At 47.4% G+C, this 18,155-nt stretch overlaps 1 protein-coding gene across 1 annotated transcript in view; it reads right to left on the minus strand.

The window, feature by feature from the left end:
• Positions 1–18,155, minus strand: part of LOC121288931 (probable voltage-dependent R-type calcium channel subunit alpha-1E) — a 1,066,831-nt gene that overhangs the window by 698,337 nt on the left and 350,339 nt on the right. The window contains exons 7-11 of the mRNA XM_041207798.1: positions 10,101–10,204; positions 8,943–9,058; positions 5,625–5,681; positions 2,429–2,518; positions 68–280 (exon numbers count right to left, since the gene is read on the minus strand). Of these exons, the coding sequence (XP_041063732.1) occupies positions 68–280; positions 2,429–2,518; positions 5,625–5,681; positions 8,943–9,058; positions 10,101–10,204 (580 nt within the window). The remainder of the gene's footprint in view (positions 1–67; positions 281–2,428; positions 2,519–5,624; positions 5,682–8,942; positions 9,059–10,100; positions 10,205–18,155) is intronic.

Here is an 18,155-nt window from a genome sequence, read left to right on the forward strand (position 1 = left end):
CAGCCAGTGTTAAGGTTGCCCAGCCCCCTGGGGACACCAAGGCCTGGGACAGAAGTTTCATACTTACAGAGGAAGGTGGTGAGCCACAAAGGCTGGTCGTAGTGGACGATAGCGACACACACCGTGTTGAGGGCCACTAGGCCCAGGACAATCCAATAGAAGGCGTGGGACTTGACCATGTGACGGATGGAGATACGCAACATGCGTTCCTTGCGGCGGAAATAGGATGAACCCTCCAGCAGCTTGGTGCTCTTGATGCTGGCCCTTGCTAATGGGGAACCTGGACAAGGCAAGAGGGAGACCACATCAGGTAAAGGCAGACAGAGTGTACTCATCACCAAAAGGCAGGCTCAATCATGGCCTTTAAAGGAGAATTGGATAATTATCAGAAGAGAAAAGATTTGATTCAAGGGCAAATGACAGGCTGAAAGGCCTTCTTCAGTGCTGTAACCATTCTATGATTCTATGATAAACATCACCAGAACTTATTGCCTAATTGCCAGGGTCGACTAGCATCCTGACAGCACTCCAGCGCTCGTCGCCAGAATGATACCTGGCTAATAAGCTTCCACTACATGGGTAGGATGCATGGACTAGCCTTGTATACCTTGACTATGGAAGGTTAAAGGGTGATCTGTTTAAGATCATCATTGGGATTTGATAGATAGATAGGAAAAACTATAACCTCTCATAGGACGTCCAGAATAAAGGGCATCAAACTTCAAATTAGAACTCAACAATTCAGAGGTGATGTCAGGAAGCATCTCCTCAACAAAGTGTGGTGGAAATCTGGAACTCTCTCCCAAAAAGCTGTTGAGGCTGGGAGTCTATTGAAAAATTCAGACTTGAGATCGATAGATTTTTGTTGGCAAGGTTATTATGGAAGCGAAGCAGGTACACAGGCTCAATGGGCTGTTCCCATGTTCTTATCACAGGAATAAGGGCTCCTGTTCAATTGCCAGGTGCACAGCATCACCAGGTATTGTTCCGATAAAGTCAGGCTTCAGTTCATTGGAAGCAGGGGTCCTTGGTATTCAGCATGATGGCAAGATCTGATGACACACCCACCATCATCAACAATAACAATACAACAACAACTTTAATATAGCACCTTTAATGTAGCAAAACATTACCAGACGTTCCAAAGGAGAGTATTTTATAAAAAATTGACACAGAGCCACATAAGGAGACATTTAGAGAAGTGACCAAAGGTTGGGTCAAAGAGGCAGATTTTAAGGAATGTCTCAAAGGAGGAAAGAGAGAGAGGAAGAGAGACAGAGAGGTTTGGGGAGGAAATCCTAGAGATTACCACGAAGGAATGGGAGATGTGCAAGTCGCCACAGTTGGTAGAATGCAGAGATCTCAGAAGGTTGTAAGGATGGATGAGCTTACAGGGATAGGGAGGCTACGAAGCGATTTGGACACCAGGATGAGAATTTTAAAATGAAGGCATTGCCAGCCTGGGAGCCTATGGAGGTCAGCGAGCATAGTGGGTGATGGGTGATTGGGACTCAGTGCAAGTTAAGGTATGGACAGCAGAGTTTTGAATGAGCTTAAGTTGAAGAAAAGGTGAAGATTGAGAAGTTGTCCAGGAGAGCACAGGACTAATCAAGTCTCAAGGCATCAAAGACAAGGATGAAGGTTTCAGCAGCAGGTCAGCTGAGCCAGGGGCAGAGGTGAATTCTATTATGGGGGTGGAAATAGGCAGTGATTGCGATGGAAAGGATACGGAGCCAGAAAATCAGCCCAGAGTCAAATAGGACACTGTGGGTGGAACCAGAGTCTTGGGAATGAAGGTCATGGTGAGGGTCGAAGACGATGTTCAACCGGAGGAAATTCCTGTTCATCCAGTACGGGATGTGGGATAAGCAGTCTGATAATTTAACAACAGTGGAGGGGTTGAGAGAGGTGGTGGTGAGGTAGAGCTGGGGGGGGTCTTCAATCTACATGTGAAAACTAACACTGCCTTTGGATGATATGGCCAAGGGGCAGCATGTAGATGAGAAATAGGAGGGGCCAAGGATAGGCCCGTAGGGGACACCAGAGGGAACGGTGCAGGGTTAGGAAGAGGAGCCATTGAAAGTGATTCTCTGACTATGATGAGATCGATAGGAATGGAACCAGGAGAGAGCAGTCCCACCCAGCTGGACAAGAGTGGAGAGATGTTGGAGGAGGATGGTGTGGTAAAACTGTGCTGTACGCTGCAGACAGGACAAGAAGGATGAAGAGGGAAAGTTTACCTTTGTCACAGTCACTGAGGATGTCATTTGTGACTTTGAAAAGAGCCATTTTGGTTATGCGGCAGGGCAAAAATCTGATTGGAGGGATTTAAACATGGAGTCCTGGGAAAGCTGCACATTTGAGAGGTGGTGACACATTCAAAGACTTGGAATGATGAGGGTCCCACCTGGGGAGGGCCAAGACTCACCCACAGAAGATATTTCAGTGTAGTGATCATCACTCGATTCTGTGTGAATCATCTCCATTCGCCCTTTTTTGATTGTTGCTCTTCTAAGGACTGAAAACAGGGGTTAATTGACTTAAAACAAAGCCCTCCCTTGGGCATCCCAGTTACTATATGGTGAAGGTTAACAATGACATGTGGGACTTTTGTGTACTCTACAAAATAAACAGTGTGAGAAATTCAGGCATAGGATAGGAGTGGAACTGACAGGGGGTCAGCTTACACTATGCCCCCACATCAGGGCTGAATTAAGCTTCAGAAGGGGAACTAGTCACAAAACATTTCTCTCCCTCTCTCCTAGGTTTCTCTCCCTCTTCCATCATTATAGTTTATCTCTTTCACACAATGCTTCTCCCTCCTCTCACTTGATCTCAATTTCACTTGTTCCTCTTAGTTTCTTTCTCCATGTTTACATGTTCTTGGGATGTGGGTGTTGCTGGCAAGGCCAACATTTATTGTCCATCTCTGGCCACCCTGAAAAGATGATAGTGATTTTTCTTCTTGAATTGTTATGGTCCGTGTGTTGGTGGGGTCCATCCAGTGCTCTTAATGAAGGATTTCTAGGATATTGAGCAGGTTAGTGAATGGTGGATGTGTCCCTCTCCCTCTCTCCCTTCTTCAATCCCTGACCTGGCCAACCTTCTTCCCTTAGTCACTGCACATCATGGTATGTGATGCACTCCCTGTCGCTCCTGACAGATAAGGTGCAATAGGAATACAATTATTTTTTCTCTCTCTCTTGCCCTGTTCTGCGTCTCATCATCTCTTCCCATTTCGCCTTTCACTTCTCATTTATTCTTCCCATATGTTATTTTTGCCTCTCTCATCCTCTTTAACATATTCTAATATTCTCTCTTGCCTTTCACCATTTTAATCATGGCCAGAATCTTCAGGTCAGCATGTAGGGGTGGGCCCCACTCACTGACATGTAAAGTTACATGCGGTGACATCAGGCGTGCGTCTTGTCTGCGCGCTCGCCGAACTGTTGAAGGCCTGTTAAGGCCATTTAAACACCAATTAAGATAATTAACTGAGCTGCCCATCCAACCTTAAGGTTGTTGGGCAGGTGAAGAGCCCAGGCGGCTTTCACGTTAATCATGAAACCTTATCCACGGGCGGGATGAGATTTCATGAAGGCTTTTAAAGTTTAGTTAAAAATTTTTAATAAAATTCATAGACATGTACCAGCTCATGTGACACTGTCTCATGAGGGGACATGTCTTAAAATTTTTTTTTCACCTTTTTTAAAATTTTCAAATATCAAACTAGTCTCCCTGATGTAGCTCTGTGCCTCAGGGAGATTTCTGCACTCTTTCACACACATGCACAAAATTGGCCCACCCACGTAAAATGGTAGCATGCAGCCAATCACGGGCGGTGATCAGCTGTGTGCCCCCCGCTCCCGTCCAACCCCCCCAATAGGGAGAAAATTCTCCCCCATGTTTCACTACCCCATCTGTTCAGTTCTCTCTCCTAATCTACCTGTCATTGTCTTCCCTATTTCATCCATTTCTCTTCATCTTTCTGTCTCTATTTGCCACTGTCTCCTATCTATTCAGTATGCCTCTTGTTCCTTCTGTTTTTATCTGTTGCCATCTTTCTCCTTTTTCTTGTCTCTATCTGTTCCTGCACCCCAATAAAATCAGGGCACTGGCCCTGGGTATCAGTGAGCAGACTATAGTCACTGCTGAATTCTCAGTAGCTATGCCCAGGATACCAGCAGTGTTACAATCTCTGTAGAGACCAATAACTTTTAAAAAGAAATCCAAACTTCCAGTTCATAGCTGAAAGGGTAACATGAGAAGATTTCACATGTTAAGACTTCTACTGTAACTAAAGACTAAAAACACTATGACTAAACATGGTCTTTGTAGGAAACTTATCCTTTAAACCACATAATAGACATCCCCCTTTTACTTAGCATGACTGAGTTACATTTTACATTGTTCATTAAGTAGATATTTAATTCTCCCAGAACCCATCCAAGGTGATTCTAAACTCCCAAGGGTTTACTTATGTTCTTTTCCTTTATCAGCCTGGCAACTTTTAATCTCAGAACTGTCTTTCACAATGAAGTTTCTTTTTATCTGGAAATTTTTCCACTAACACAAGCTAGGCAAATCTTCCAACCTTGTTTTAACTCCTCATGAAGTTGGCCTTTGTAATCTCATTGTGAGCTGCCACTTCCATCCCTGCATGGTCAATCATAGCATCTTGCTGCCTATAGCTGCACTTCCTCACCCAGATCCTGGCAGTCTGACCTTGTCTTTGAGCTTCAAGGACATGTTAGATCCTTCCCCTTTCAATGCCCATCTATATGACAAAATGAATCACATGGGCCTTGTATTCAGGTAGAAATGTTGATTAGCTATCCTTGAGTCCCCAAATCTCTTTCATCTTGAAACTAAATGGACAGTTTAAAGCAACCGTTTGCAACCCAACATTGTCAACACTTTTCCGGAACTTTGGAGACTCACAGTCTATCCATTGATAGCACACAAGCTGCTGCTATTGTATCCGAGTGTAAACACCTTGCACCTTCTTTATGGTAAAACAATCTGGGTCCCCTTTAATCCCAAACAATTAAACCACCAAGGCTTGCCGTCAGGCAAGAACACTTTAAAATAGGTCATATGACCCCCTTCATTTAACCCTAAGTTAAAGACACAGTCCAAAAACAAAGTTATAAACATCAAAATTGTAACAGCAGTCAGTGCAAAAAACAGGGCACTTCTCTACCTCATGAAAAATACCACCTACCTGTTCATGAAATCAGTTGTGGAAAAGTACAACACAGAAATCCCCACTACACACTAAAAAAAACAAGTTTTGCATTTATATAGCACCTTTCACAACTTCATGATTTCTCACACCAAAAAAATGGAGCTGATGAAATACTTTTCAAGTGCAGTTACTGTTGTAATATAGCAAAAATAGCAGCCAATCTGCTCAATATAAATGCAAGCTCTACAAGTTCAATTGTGTTATCCTGAGCAAAGTGCAATCAGAACAGTGGCAGAGCTGGCTAGGTAAATGGTGGCCACAACCCAGGGCAAATCAGAGTCCTGCTCTGGCTGTGGGTTGGGAGGGGGTTGGAACGTAAGTATAGCCCTTCTAGAGGACCAGTGTGTCCAGAGGCAGGGTGAGGAGATCGTCTTACCATCCAGTGCAGATTTCTCCCCAGCATTTTTGTTTTCTTCCAGTAGCATCACTTCTTCTGTTGGAGAAAGATGGACAAACAGACAGACAGAGTAAGGAAGAGAGAGAGGTGGAGAGAGAAAGGAAAGAGTGAGAGAGGGGAAAGAGACAGAGATAGAGACAGAGAGGCAGACAGAGAGAGAGAGAGAGAGAGACAGAGAGAGAGACAGAAAGGAAGAGAGGGAGAGGGAGATAGGGAGATAGAGATAGGCAGATAGAGAGAGAGAGAGAGGTTACAGTTAGCTTGAAACGTTGCAGTTTATATCACACAATCGGTTAGTAACTTATTGCAATGTAACTATTGGCAATATAACGGGTCCTGCCTTGAGTTATTGACAACACACAGTTTAGGGTTTTATATTTCAGGTTAGAAATTGGTATTAGTTTTGGGGTTCAATGTTAGAATGAGTTAGTGTTATTGGTGAGGGAGTTAGTGAATGTAAGGGTCTTACGGATGTGGGGAGTGTGAGAGTATGAGAGTGTGAGTATTTGGGTCTCTGGAATTAAGTGTCAGAGTTTGGGGATTAGTATTCGGATGTTATCATCGAAGTTTGGATTGGGTCATTAGGACTGGAGGTCATTAGGGTTAGGTTTGGGGTTAAGACATTAGGGTTACGGTTGGATCATTAAGATTAGGGTTCAGTCTTTAGGGTTGGGGTTAGATCATTAGTATTGTTGCTGGGTCATTGGCGTTATGGTTAGGGTTACATAATTTGGGTTAGAGTGAGTATGGTTCATTAACATTAGGGTTATGTTTGGATCATTAGGGTTATAGTTTGGTTTTTAGCTTTAGGGGTTAGAGTTGGGGCATTGGGGTTAGTGTTTGGATTAGAGTTGGAGAGTGGGTGCAGTGGAGTTTCACCCGTGGGAGTGTGCACTGATCATGTCAGATATTGAAATGAATTTGCCTCCTGCCTAGCTGTAAGCAAGTCCCTCTCCCCTGCACCCTCTGTTACACAGTCCGACAATGAACAGTTCCTTATTGTCTTGCACTGACTTCTGTCCTCAACACTTCAGACTTCCCCGGAGGAATAAAATACAAATTTCATGCAGCAAACAGCCCAGGAGAAATATCTTAGGGGCCATAAAAAATTGAGTTTTTTTTTTCTCTGAATGCTCTTGTTTAGTAACTTAATAATTAGTAACATATTAGAGCTAGAGTGAAAGATTGCTTGACTGACAGAATCACCAGTGTACTGAAGAATCTGCTTACTTTACAGTTGCTAAATAGGTAGGACAGTAAGTTGTGAAGAGGACACAAGGTGTCTGCAAAGGGACATAGATAAGTCAAGTAGTGGACAAAAATTTGGCAGATGGAGTATAACGTAGGAAAATATGAACATGTCCCCAACTCTAATTTTGGCAGGAAGAATAGAAAAGCAGCACATTATTTAAATAGAGAGAGATTGCAGAAATCTGAGGTACAGAGGGATCTGGGTATCCTGGTACATGAGTTACAAAAAGTTCGCATATAGGTACAACAAGTGATTAGGAAGACAAAAGATATATTGATGTTCATTGCAAGGGGAATGCAATATGTAAGTAGGCATGTTTTGCTACAGTTGTACTGGGCATTGGTGAGACCACATCGAGAGAACTGGGTACAGTTTTGGTCTCCTTGTTTATGGGTTTAAATGCATTACACACAGTTCAGAGAAGGTTCACTTGACTGATTCCTGGGATAGAGGAGTTATCTTATGAGGAAAGGACAGGCTGGGCCTGTAGCAATTGGACTTTAGAAGAATGAGAGGTGATCTTATTGACACATATGAGATCCTGAGGGGGCTTGACAAAGCTGTCACTGAGAGGATGTTTCCCCTTGTGGGAGCAACTAGAACAAAGAACAAAGAAAAGTACAGCACAGGAACAGGACCTTTGGCCCTCCAAGCCTGCATCGATCATACTGCCCGTCAACTAAAACATTTTGCACTTCCGGGGTCCGTATCCCTCTATTCCCATCCTATTCATGTATTTGTCAAGCTGCCTCTTAAACACCACTATCGTACCTGCTTCCACCACCTCCTCTGGCAGCGAATTCCAGACACTCACTACCCTCTGCATAAAAAAACTTGCCCCGCACATCTCCTCTATTGTTTTCTCCTCTCACCTTAAATCTATGTCCCCTAGTAATTGACTCTTCCACCCTGGGAAAAAGCTTCTGACTATCTACTCTGTCCATGCCACTTGTAATTTTGTAAACTTTTATCAAGTCGCCCCTCAATCTCCGTCGCTCTAGTGAGAACAATCCGAGTTTCTCCAATCTCTCCTCATAGCTAATAACCTCCAGACCAGGCAGCATCCTGATAAATCTCCTCTGCACCCTCTCCAATGCCTCCATATCCTTCTGGTAATGTGGCGAGCAGAATGACACGCAATATTCCAGGTGTGGCCTAACCAAGGTTCTATACAGCTGCAGCATGACTTCCCAGCTTTTATACTCAATACCCCTGCCAATGAAGGCAAGCATGCCATATGCCTTCCTGACTACCTTATCCACCTGCGTGACCTGTGGATCTGTACACCCAGATCCCTCTGCCCATCGATGCACTTCAGGGTTCTGCCATTTACTGTTTAATTCCTGCCTGTATTAGACATTCCAAAATGCATTACCTCGCATTTGTCCGGATTAAACTCCATCTGCCATTTCTCCGCCCAAGTCTCCAACCGATCTATATCCTGTTGTATCCTTTGACAATCCTCTTCACTGTCTGCAACTCCTCCAACCTTAGTGTCATCAGCAAACTTACTAATTAGCCCAGTTACATTTTCCTCCAAATCATTTATGTATACTACAAACTAAGGACATTGTTTAAAAATAATAAGCCTCCCATTAGAGATGGAGATGAGAAGAATTTTTTTTCTCCCAGAGGGTCGTTAGTATGTGGAACTCTTTTCCCCAGAGTGCATTAGAGGCAGAGTAATTGAAAACTTTTCAGGCAGAGTTAGAAAGAATCTGACTGCCAAGGGAGTCAAAGGTTACAAAAGCCATTCAGTCCATCCTGTTCATCATTCTGAAAGGATTAAAATCTCTACTCCACTGCCAACCTAATTGTGTCTTAAACAGTTCCCAGGATTTGTAACTCTTCCAGTTTAGTGGTCGGCGGGAATGTGGAGTTGAGGCCATTATCAGATCAGCCATGATCTTACTGAATCGCAGAGCAGGCTCGAGGGGCTGAATGGCCTACTCTTGCTCCTAATTCTTATGTTTGTATTTTCATATATTGTGGGAAGGTGGGACACAGCAAGGATGGTTGCATCAGGCAATCTCTTGGATACTCACCTGCTTTGTCAATCCAGGCTCGGTAACCATTGAGTTCCCGTTCAATCTGCTGCTGCCTCCGGAGCTTCAAGAATGATCTCCTGTTCTCTACCCTCTCCCGTTCTTTGGCAAATTCACTGGGAAAGCAGAGGGGGAGTTAGCAATGGGAATGCTAGGCCTAGACTGCAGTCCCTTACTACCCTGTCATTGCTACAATCAGTTTGTGTCAGGAGGAAATGTTGTAACCACCCCCGCCCCCTCACTGAGGGGCCTAAAGACTACCCCCAAATAACCCCAAAACAGACAGTGTAACAGTGAGCACAGGCTGACCAGCTCAGGATAGTGCAGTACATTTAAAAAAGGCTGTAAAAAATTTAATTCACTATGAGGCTCATCGGGACGAAGGATGGCATTATCTAGGTTGGAATATTTCAGATGCTCAATGTCAAGCTTAGATTCAAGTTAGATAGAGTAAAGCTCCCTCTACACTGTCCACATCAAATACTCCCAGGACAGGTACAGCACAGGGTTAGATACAGAGTAAAGCTCCCTCTACACTCCCAGGGCAGGTACAGCATGGCGTTATATACAGAGTAAAGCTCCCTCTACACCGTCCCCATCAAACACTCCCAGGACAGGTACAGCCCGGCGTTAGCTACAGAATAAAGCTCCCTCTACACTGTCCCCATCAGAAAACTCCCAGGACAGGTATAGCATGGCGTTATATACAGAGTAAAGCTCCCTCTACACTGTCCCCATCAAACTGTCCCAGGACAGGTACAGCCCGGCGTTAGCTACAGAGTAAATCTCCCTCTACATTGTGCCCATCAGAAAACTCCCAGGACAGGTACAGCAATGCCCCACAACATGATACAGTTCCTGTGACAAGCTTTCCTGTTATACATATCAGTCATCCTGTGGTATCTGAGTGAGGGACCCACTTGGTGTGGGCTTTGTCCTTTGAACCCTAATTCACTGGAGCTGGGTTCAGTCTAGCCCAAGCTCTATCACATGGGACCTGTGCAACAAAGTGCACTGAGGGTTTTTTTTTTGCCTCTCTCTCATTAAGCTGCAGATAGAGGCCAGTATCCCTGTAATGTGTAGTGAGACAGTGCCACTCTGTGGTGGATGATATCTGGCTTACTTGCCTTCAGAGGTTGGGAAGTATCTTGCACTTACCCAGACAGAACTCCGAGCACGAGATTCAACACGAAGAACGAGCCAATGATAATGAGTGGGATGAAGTACAGCCAGTTCCACATCGCTCCTAAGGCATCATTGGTCTGTAGAATATGAGAAGAAATCTCCCTTTACACCTGACCCTCAATGAGTCACATGACATCCTTTTGCCCTGAGTCACTGATGGGCTTAACTGAAGTCTAATGGAACTAGGCCAGTCTTGGATGGAGACTAACAGGCTTAGCTTCAAAGGTGATCCGAACTCTAAAATCTTCAACCTCACATCTCTGCTAACCAATCCTGTTCTGCAGCTCTCCATTCATCGCCTTCCTCCTCCCCACTGCACCCAGTATTGCAGGATCCACCGTGTGTTCCTTGGAGATTTGGGATTTGGTTTGTGATGAGAATTTTCAAATTGAGCTGTTGCCAGACAGGGATATTGGGTACTTGGTGTGAGATGTGACACAGGCAGCAGAGTTTGAGATGAGTGTTTCAGCAATGGGTGGACTGAGGTAGGGTGGAGACTGGCAATGTTATGGAGATGAAAGAGGGCCCCATCTGCCTTCTCAGGTGGACATAAAGGATTCCATAACTCTATTAGAAGAGAAGGTGGTGAGTTCTCCACAGTGACCTGGCTAAAATTTATCCCCTGACCAACATCGCTAAAACAGATTATCTGGTCACTGTCACATTGCTGTTTGTGGGAGCTTGCTGAGTGCAAATGGGCTGTCACTTTTTCTACATTGCAACAGTGACTACACTTCAAAAGAACTTTGTTGGCTGTAAAGTGCCTTGGAACATACTGAGGCTGATAAGTATGCCATGTGCCAATACCACCTGCCTACCACTGAAGGCACTGAAGTTTCCAGTGTCATTAAATCCAATTGAATATTGGGCAGACTGAAACCATTGGCTTGGAATCTCTTCCTCAAGGTGGATAAGGGGAGTTGGGAAAATTCCCGACTCGGCCCGCTCGCCTCGGGAGCAAGTGTCCGTAAGTGCAGAGGGCATGGGTGTGGGCTGGAGTCAGCCCATCTAACCCGGGGTAAAGTTTCGAGGCAGCCCCAGGCTGTTTGAGAGGCCCGACTTGGTGCTGTGGGACTTTGTCCTAGTTAAAATAAAAACACAAAGGCCTTTCCAGCCCTCACACCCCCCTCGTCTTCTAAACACTCCCCATAGAGTGAATAGGGGCATGAAAGGCCATATGGGGTGCAGGCTTTTGATCAGAAAGCACCCTTTAAAGGCAGTCCTGTATAGCAGACGGCCCAGGAATGGGGTCGGGACTCCCAGAATTGGGATCTGCCGCCATTTTTAATGGGCTCCCAAGTCATCCCAACTCTGTGAAAATCCAGACCATTGTTTTTGGTTCCTGCTCCAAACCCTGGTCTCCAGCTATCAACTCCAACCCTCTCCCTGGCAGCAATTCAGATTAAACTACTCCGTTCACAACCTTGGTGTCACTTTATCACAAGGTGAGCTTTTGAACATAGATTTACACCATCACTAAGACCAGCTAATTCCACCTCCCTAACATCGCTTCACTCTCCCCATTCTCAGCTCATCAGCTGCTGAAACCCTCATCCATGCCTTCGTTCCCTCTAGACATGATTGCTCCAATGTACTCCATTCAACATTCTCCCCTTCGCAAACTTCAGGCCATCTGCTGCCCATACCTTAACTCACACTAAGTCCCATTCCCCTGTCACCCCTGTGCTCAGTAACCTACAGTGACTCCTGGTCAAGCTACGTCTTGATTTTAAAATTCTCATCCTTGGTTTCAATGCACTTTATAGCCTCACCCCTCACTACCCCCGTAACCTTCTCCAGCCTCTGAGGTAACTGCTCATCTAATTCTGGCCTCATAAGCATCTCTGGTTTTAAATGCTCCGCCACTGCTGGTTGTTCCTTCAGCTGCCTGGGCTGCAAGCTTCATAATACATCTCTGACCCTCCACTTCACTTTCCTTCTTTAAGATGCCCCTTAAAACCTAGCTCTTTGACAATGTTTTTGGTTATCTGAGCTAATACTCCTTTATGTGGCTTGGTGTCATACTTAGTTTCTTAATGCCCCTATAAAGAGCCTTGCGGTGTTTCATTACAGTAAAGGTGCTATATAAATATAAGTTGTTATTGTTGTTGTCTCACTGTATAGTTCTTGTTCTCTCACTGTTTAGTTATAGGTTTCTCAGTGTGTAGTTCTCGGCATTTCACTGTGTAGCTTTTTTGATTTTTCACTGTGTAGTTTCTCTGCCTCTCACTGTACATTTCTCGGTGTCCCACTGTGTAGATCTTGATGATTCACTGTGTAATTCTCAGTGTGATGCAGCTGCAGCACGCGGGAGTTGCTTGACACCAGTATAACATTATGTAACATGTGGTAAGTGTCTGCAGCTCGAGGAATTATGATTCAGAGTTGATGAGCTGGGGCCTGAGCTTCAGGCACTGCGATGCATCAGGGAGGAGGCAAGTTACCTGGACACCTTGTTCCAGGTGCAGTCAAAACACTTAGGGCGAGGGTCTCCTAACATACTAACATACGAATTAGGAACAAGAGTAGGCTACTCAGCCCTTTGAGCCTGCTCTGCCATTCAACAATATCATGGCAGATCTGACTGTAACCTCAACCCCACATTCCTGCCTACCCCCGATAACCTTTCACCCACTTGCTTATCAAGATTCTATCTAGCTCTGCCTTAAAAATATTCAAAGACACTGCTTTCACGACCTTTTGAGGAAGAGAGTTCCAAAGACACATCCTTCTGAGAGAGAAAAATTCTCCTCATCTCTCTGTCTTAAATGAGCAACCCCTTATTTTTAAACAGTGACCCCTAGTTCTAGATTCTCACCATCGGTCATCAGGAACCTCATTGTAAAACATCAGCATATCATTATCAGGCCGTTCCTCCAAGCTCTTGCACCCCTATTGGACTGACCATCCACGTCGGTGGGAAAGCACGCCAACGTGTTTCACAACAACACAGAGGCAACGTGCACTTGGCAGCCTGAACTTTGGGTTAACAGGAGGTGAGAGCACAGCAACATCCTGCAGAGGTCACCAGGGTCACCTGCTGCTTTGCAGGCTTCAGGGTTAAGTGCCGCCCTGCCTGACTGGTGGCAGGTGAGGGGGAGCAGGGGGCAAGTGCGGCCCTGTCTCTGAGGGACTTTTGAGGGTGCAGCCTTGCCATTGAGGCAACTGGTGGCGGTAGGGAGGGCAAGGGCTGCTCTGCTGTTGAATATGACACACAAGCATTCGGGGTGGGGTGTAGGGTGGGTGAGGGAAGCAGCCACACATTAGGGACACCGTGTATAAAGTGACCATTCCTCTGCTGCTGAGACAGTTCAGGCACAGCCACATTGATATGATTGGAGTCGGGCCTCTATCTTATCTGCCCACTCAAGCAACACAGAGACATCAAAGTGGCACTAACTTCTGCAGAGCTCCACCCGCTCCCACCCCCTGCACCCCTCCTCCCCCCGCCACCTCCATCCCCTCCACCCCACACAGACTGCAAATTCATGAGCACTTCAGTGGACTGCAGAACAGTTGGAGGGCTGCACACATTGTACAATCTCCTTGCTAAAGCCGGCCGTGGAGCAGTCACTAGAGGCGCTCACTGCCCCTTGCATTGTCAACGCCCCAGTTTGAACCAGTCTTCCCCATGGTTCACGCCATGAAGCGCTCTAATCTCTGGCCATCTGGGAAGAATTATGGGGACCATCACACTTAACCAGGACAGGTTCTTAGTGCACCCATGTTAACCATGTGTCTCTCTCTCTCTCATCCTGCAGGAGGAGTACATCAGGATTATGGAGCCCGGTGACCTAGCTGTATGATTCATGGCTGACAGGGAGCGGAGACAAAGGGGAAGAGAGAGACGGAGGCTCCTGGAATTGCAGAGGGAGGAGCAGCACCCTCAGGAAGAAGGGGCGGATGGGGCTCCCACACAAGCTGCTGAAGAGCCACAGCCATCGCTGGTCGGTGCCTAGCGACGCCCAGGGTCTATAGACACCGCCTGTCATTCCTGTAGATGACCAAGAACCAGGGTCACTGAAGACAGCGCGTGTCCAGGGAACTGGTCGCTCACATCTGCCACCTGCTGCAGGATTTGGTGCTACAGGGACATGGAGGGCATCCACTGCCAGTGGCTGTGAAAGTGACAGCTCAATTTTTACACCAGTGGCTCCTTCCAGGGCTCCACAGGTGACCTCTGTGGGATCTCACAATCCACCACCCACAAATACATCCATGAGGTCACAGTTGCCATCTTCTCCATGGCACACAACTTTGTGCATTTCGCCCGGGACCAGGACAGCCAGGATGCAAAGGCCATTGGATTCTCCTGGATCTCAGGATTTCCAGAGGTGCAGAGTGCAATCAACTGCACTCATGTGGTGCTCAGATCTCCCCCATAACACAGGGTCAACTATATCAACCGCAAGGGCTTCCACTCGCTGAATGTGCAGCTGGTGTGTGACCACCACAAACACATCCTGCAGGTCTGCGCACGGTTTCCAGGGAGTGTCCACGACGCCTACATCCTGAGTCGCTCACAGATTCCTGAAGTCTTCCAGGGTCCACAGAAGCTGCAGGATTGGCTCCTCGGGGACAAGGGCTACCCACAGAGGCCGTGGCTGATGACACCTGTGCAGTGGCCTCAGACTGCAGCAGAGCGACGCTATAATGAGGCTCATGCTGCAACTCACAACCAGGTAGAGCAGTCCATCGGGATGCTGAAGATGAGGTTCCAGTATCTGGACCGGTCTGGTGGAGCCCTGCAATACAGTCCACAGATGGTGTCACACATCATCATGGTCTGCTGCACCCTTTACAACCTGGCACTCCAACAGGGAGTGGAGCTGCCTGAGGAGGAGATGGAGGGGCTGGAGGTCTCCTCCAATGAGGAGGATGCTGATGGGGTTGAGGGTGAGGAAGTCCTTGGAGGCAACGACGACGGAGATGAGGTCCTTGCACTGGCCAGACGAGGCAGGCATGCTTGGGAGATCCTCATAGCTGCCAGATTTGTGGAGGATGATGACAACATGCTGTCCCCATAGATCCTCACATCACACCTGGGAACGTTTGACTCCAGTCTGGGTTATGGTAGTGTGGATACCCTCTGTGTGAAAACTCCTGTCATGGAGATGCAGTGGAGGCCCTAATACTCACTCGATCGCAGGAGGATGATGACAACATACAGTGAGGATACTCCATAGATCTTCACCCAGCCTCTGAGAATGTCTGACTCCTGTCTGGCCGAGGGCAGCTCCCTTGTGCTCTGTAATCAGTGTCATGTCATAGAGACACAGCCATGAAACTTTAGAAGCATCTGATGCTTTGTCCACCTTCAGCACCTGAGCCCCTCAGGAGCTGGTGCACAGCGTCACTGGTCACAGACGCTGAAGAGATGGGGACAGCCCCACCGTAAAGGTACTGAGAGCACACGGAGAGAATGAGAGAACTCTGTGCCACCTGCCCACTACATTCTGGCAGCAATGACCAGCACCGCCGAGGTGCAGGCATCAGTAATGTTTCCAGGGAGTGTGAGGCTGGACCATTACTGTGGTCTGAAGGCTGCACAGAGCACAGGGAAGAGGCTCTGGACTGAAACACCTGCCTTTATCTTGTACAGAAAGGTTTCACATCTGAGTGACAGAAACATTGCTCATCAGAACAAGGAGCCATAGAAAGGGAGACATTCTTAGAAGTTTATTGACAATAGTGAACATTATGTACAAGTGATTAACACCCATTCCCAGGCTGTGCAACTAATTCTCCTTAACAGTCCTAACACTGCCGCAACATCTTGGTGTTCCCCGGATACCCACAGCGGAGGTGGAGGCTGCCTGCTGACTGTGACTCTCTGTCTGTGATGACCTTGGTGGGCGTCCTCTGGAGGGCTGAGACCTAGAGGGCCCTGGCCTGCTTTTGGGGTCCTGCTGTGTGGCAGTGGCACCCTCCTTGGCCTGTGGAAGTGGAGCTGCTGGGGTCACAGGAAGAGGGGATTCGGATGGGCTGGACAATCCCTGAGTCACCTGGGTGGATGACCCTGGGGGGTGCACCTGATGATCCTCCTCCCTGAGGCCCCTGAAGGTCCCTGTCTGACTCCTTGAGGAGAAGGGGAAGCTGGAGTGAGATCAAGCTGCCCCGCATCCCTCTCCCATACACAGTGTTGGAGGCCAACTATGGCATCAGCGATGAGTTGAGCCCATGCAGCAGTGCAGGACCGACGTCCTGGACCAAGGTCTCCATGGCAGCTGCCATCCTACCAGTGTTGATCTCGGAGCGTTGCAATGCCGGCGCTATCACCTCAGCCTGAAGACGGACGGACTCCTCCATCATGTCTTGCAATCTGAGGGGTGCAGCGGACATCCCTTCCTGATGTTCCCGAGTTTGCCTTTACAGCTCCAGCCACTGTGACATGTCTGAGTCTAGAGGCTCCTCGTCCGACTCAGACTCAGCAACGTTTTGGCCTCCAGCTGCCGTCTGAGTGCCGGGGACTTGGGAAGTCCCTGTCTCCGCCTGCTGTGGATCAGACAGTGGGATGTGCTCATCAGATTGTGATCCCGAGGCTAATCTGAAGCTAGGTCCCACTGAGGCGTGTGTTTCTGCTCTGGTGGAGGATGTGGGTGAGCACTGTGACAGGACTTCAGAGAGGATGCTTTCAGATTCCTCTTCAGAATCCTCTTCAGGGGTTTCTTTGGGTCTTGATTGGAGGCCCTGGGTCATGGACTCTGTCGGCTGTTTCCCAGATGTGGAGATCACAGAATCACAGAATCACACAGTGCAGAAGAGGCCTTTCGGCCCATCGAGTCTGCACCAACACGTGAGAAACACCTGACCTATCTACCTAATCCCATTTCCCAGCACTTGGCCCATAGCCTTGAATGTTATGACGTGCCAAGTGCTCATCCAGGTACTTTTTAAAGGATGTGAGGCAACCCGCCTCCACCACCCTCCCAGATAGTGCATTCCAGACCGTCAACACCCTCTGGGTGAAAGGTTTTTCCTCACATCCCCCCTAAACCTCCTGCCCCTCACTTTGAACTTATGTCCCCTCGTGACTGACCCTTGAACTAAGGGGAACAGCTGCTCCCTATCCACCCTGTCCATGCCCCTCATAATCTTGTACATCACAATCAGGTCACCCCTCAGTCTTCTCTGCTCCTACAAAAACAACCCAAGTCTATCCAACCACTCTTCATAACTTAAATGTTTCATCCCAGGCAACATCTTGGTGAATCTCTTCTGCACCCCCTCCAGTGCTATCACATCCTTCCTATAATGTGGTGACCAGAACTGCACACAGTACTCCAGCTGTGGCCTCACCAAGGTTCTACACAACTCCAACATGACCTCTCTACTTTTGTAATCTATGCGTCGATTGATAAAGGCAAGTGTCCCATACGTCTTTTTCACCACCCCACTAACATGCCCCTCCGCCTTCAGAGATCGACGGATACACATGCTAAGGTCCCTTTGCTCCTCACTACTTTGTAGTGTCATGCCGTTCATTGAATACTTCCTTATCAAATTACTCCTTCCAAAGTGTATCACCTCACACTTTTCAGGGTTAAATTCCATCTGCCACTTATCTGCCCATTTGACCAACCCATCTATATCTTCTGGATAATTAGTGTGTGGCAGTGGCCTGTGAAAGAGGACACATCACTCACAGCATGGTTGCCTGATGGATGTCTCACTGCTGGATCCTCACTTGTTAGAGCAGCACTGACCTCACTGTCAGCACAGGACCGGTCCCAGTCATCACTGGCCAGCTGGATGGCTCTGTTTTCATGGTCCATGAGGACCTTGATTTCAGACATTCCTCCACCGGTCTGTGACCTCTCCCTGTTGTTGTATCCCAGTTTGTCCTGAACGAACAGAGATGGAGAGAGTGTAAGCAGGATGCCTGCCAGGCCAGATGATAAGTGTGCCTGGTCTGTGTGGGTGGTGAGTGGTCCCATGGATGGGGGACAATGACAGTGAATGTGTGAGAGTGAATGCTGATGTCCCTTGAACTGGCAGTGAGTGAGGACCCTGTGGGTGTGTGATGGG

Source organism: Carcharodon carcharias, chromosome 16 (genome assembly GCF_017639515.1).
Source record: "Carcharodon carcharias isolate sCarCar2 chromosome 16, sCarCar2.pri, whole genome shotgun sequence".
NCBI lineage: Eukaryota > Metazoa > Chordata > Chondrichthyes > Lamniformes > Lamnidae > Carcharodon > Carcharodon carcharias.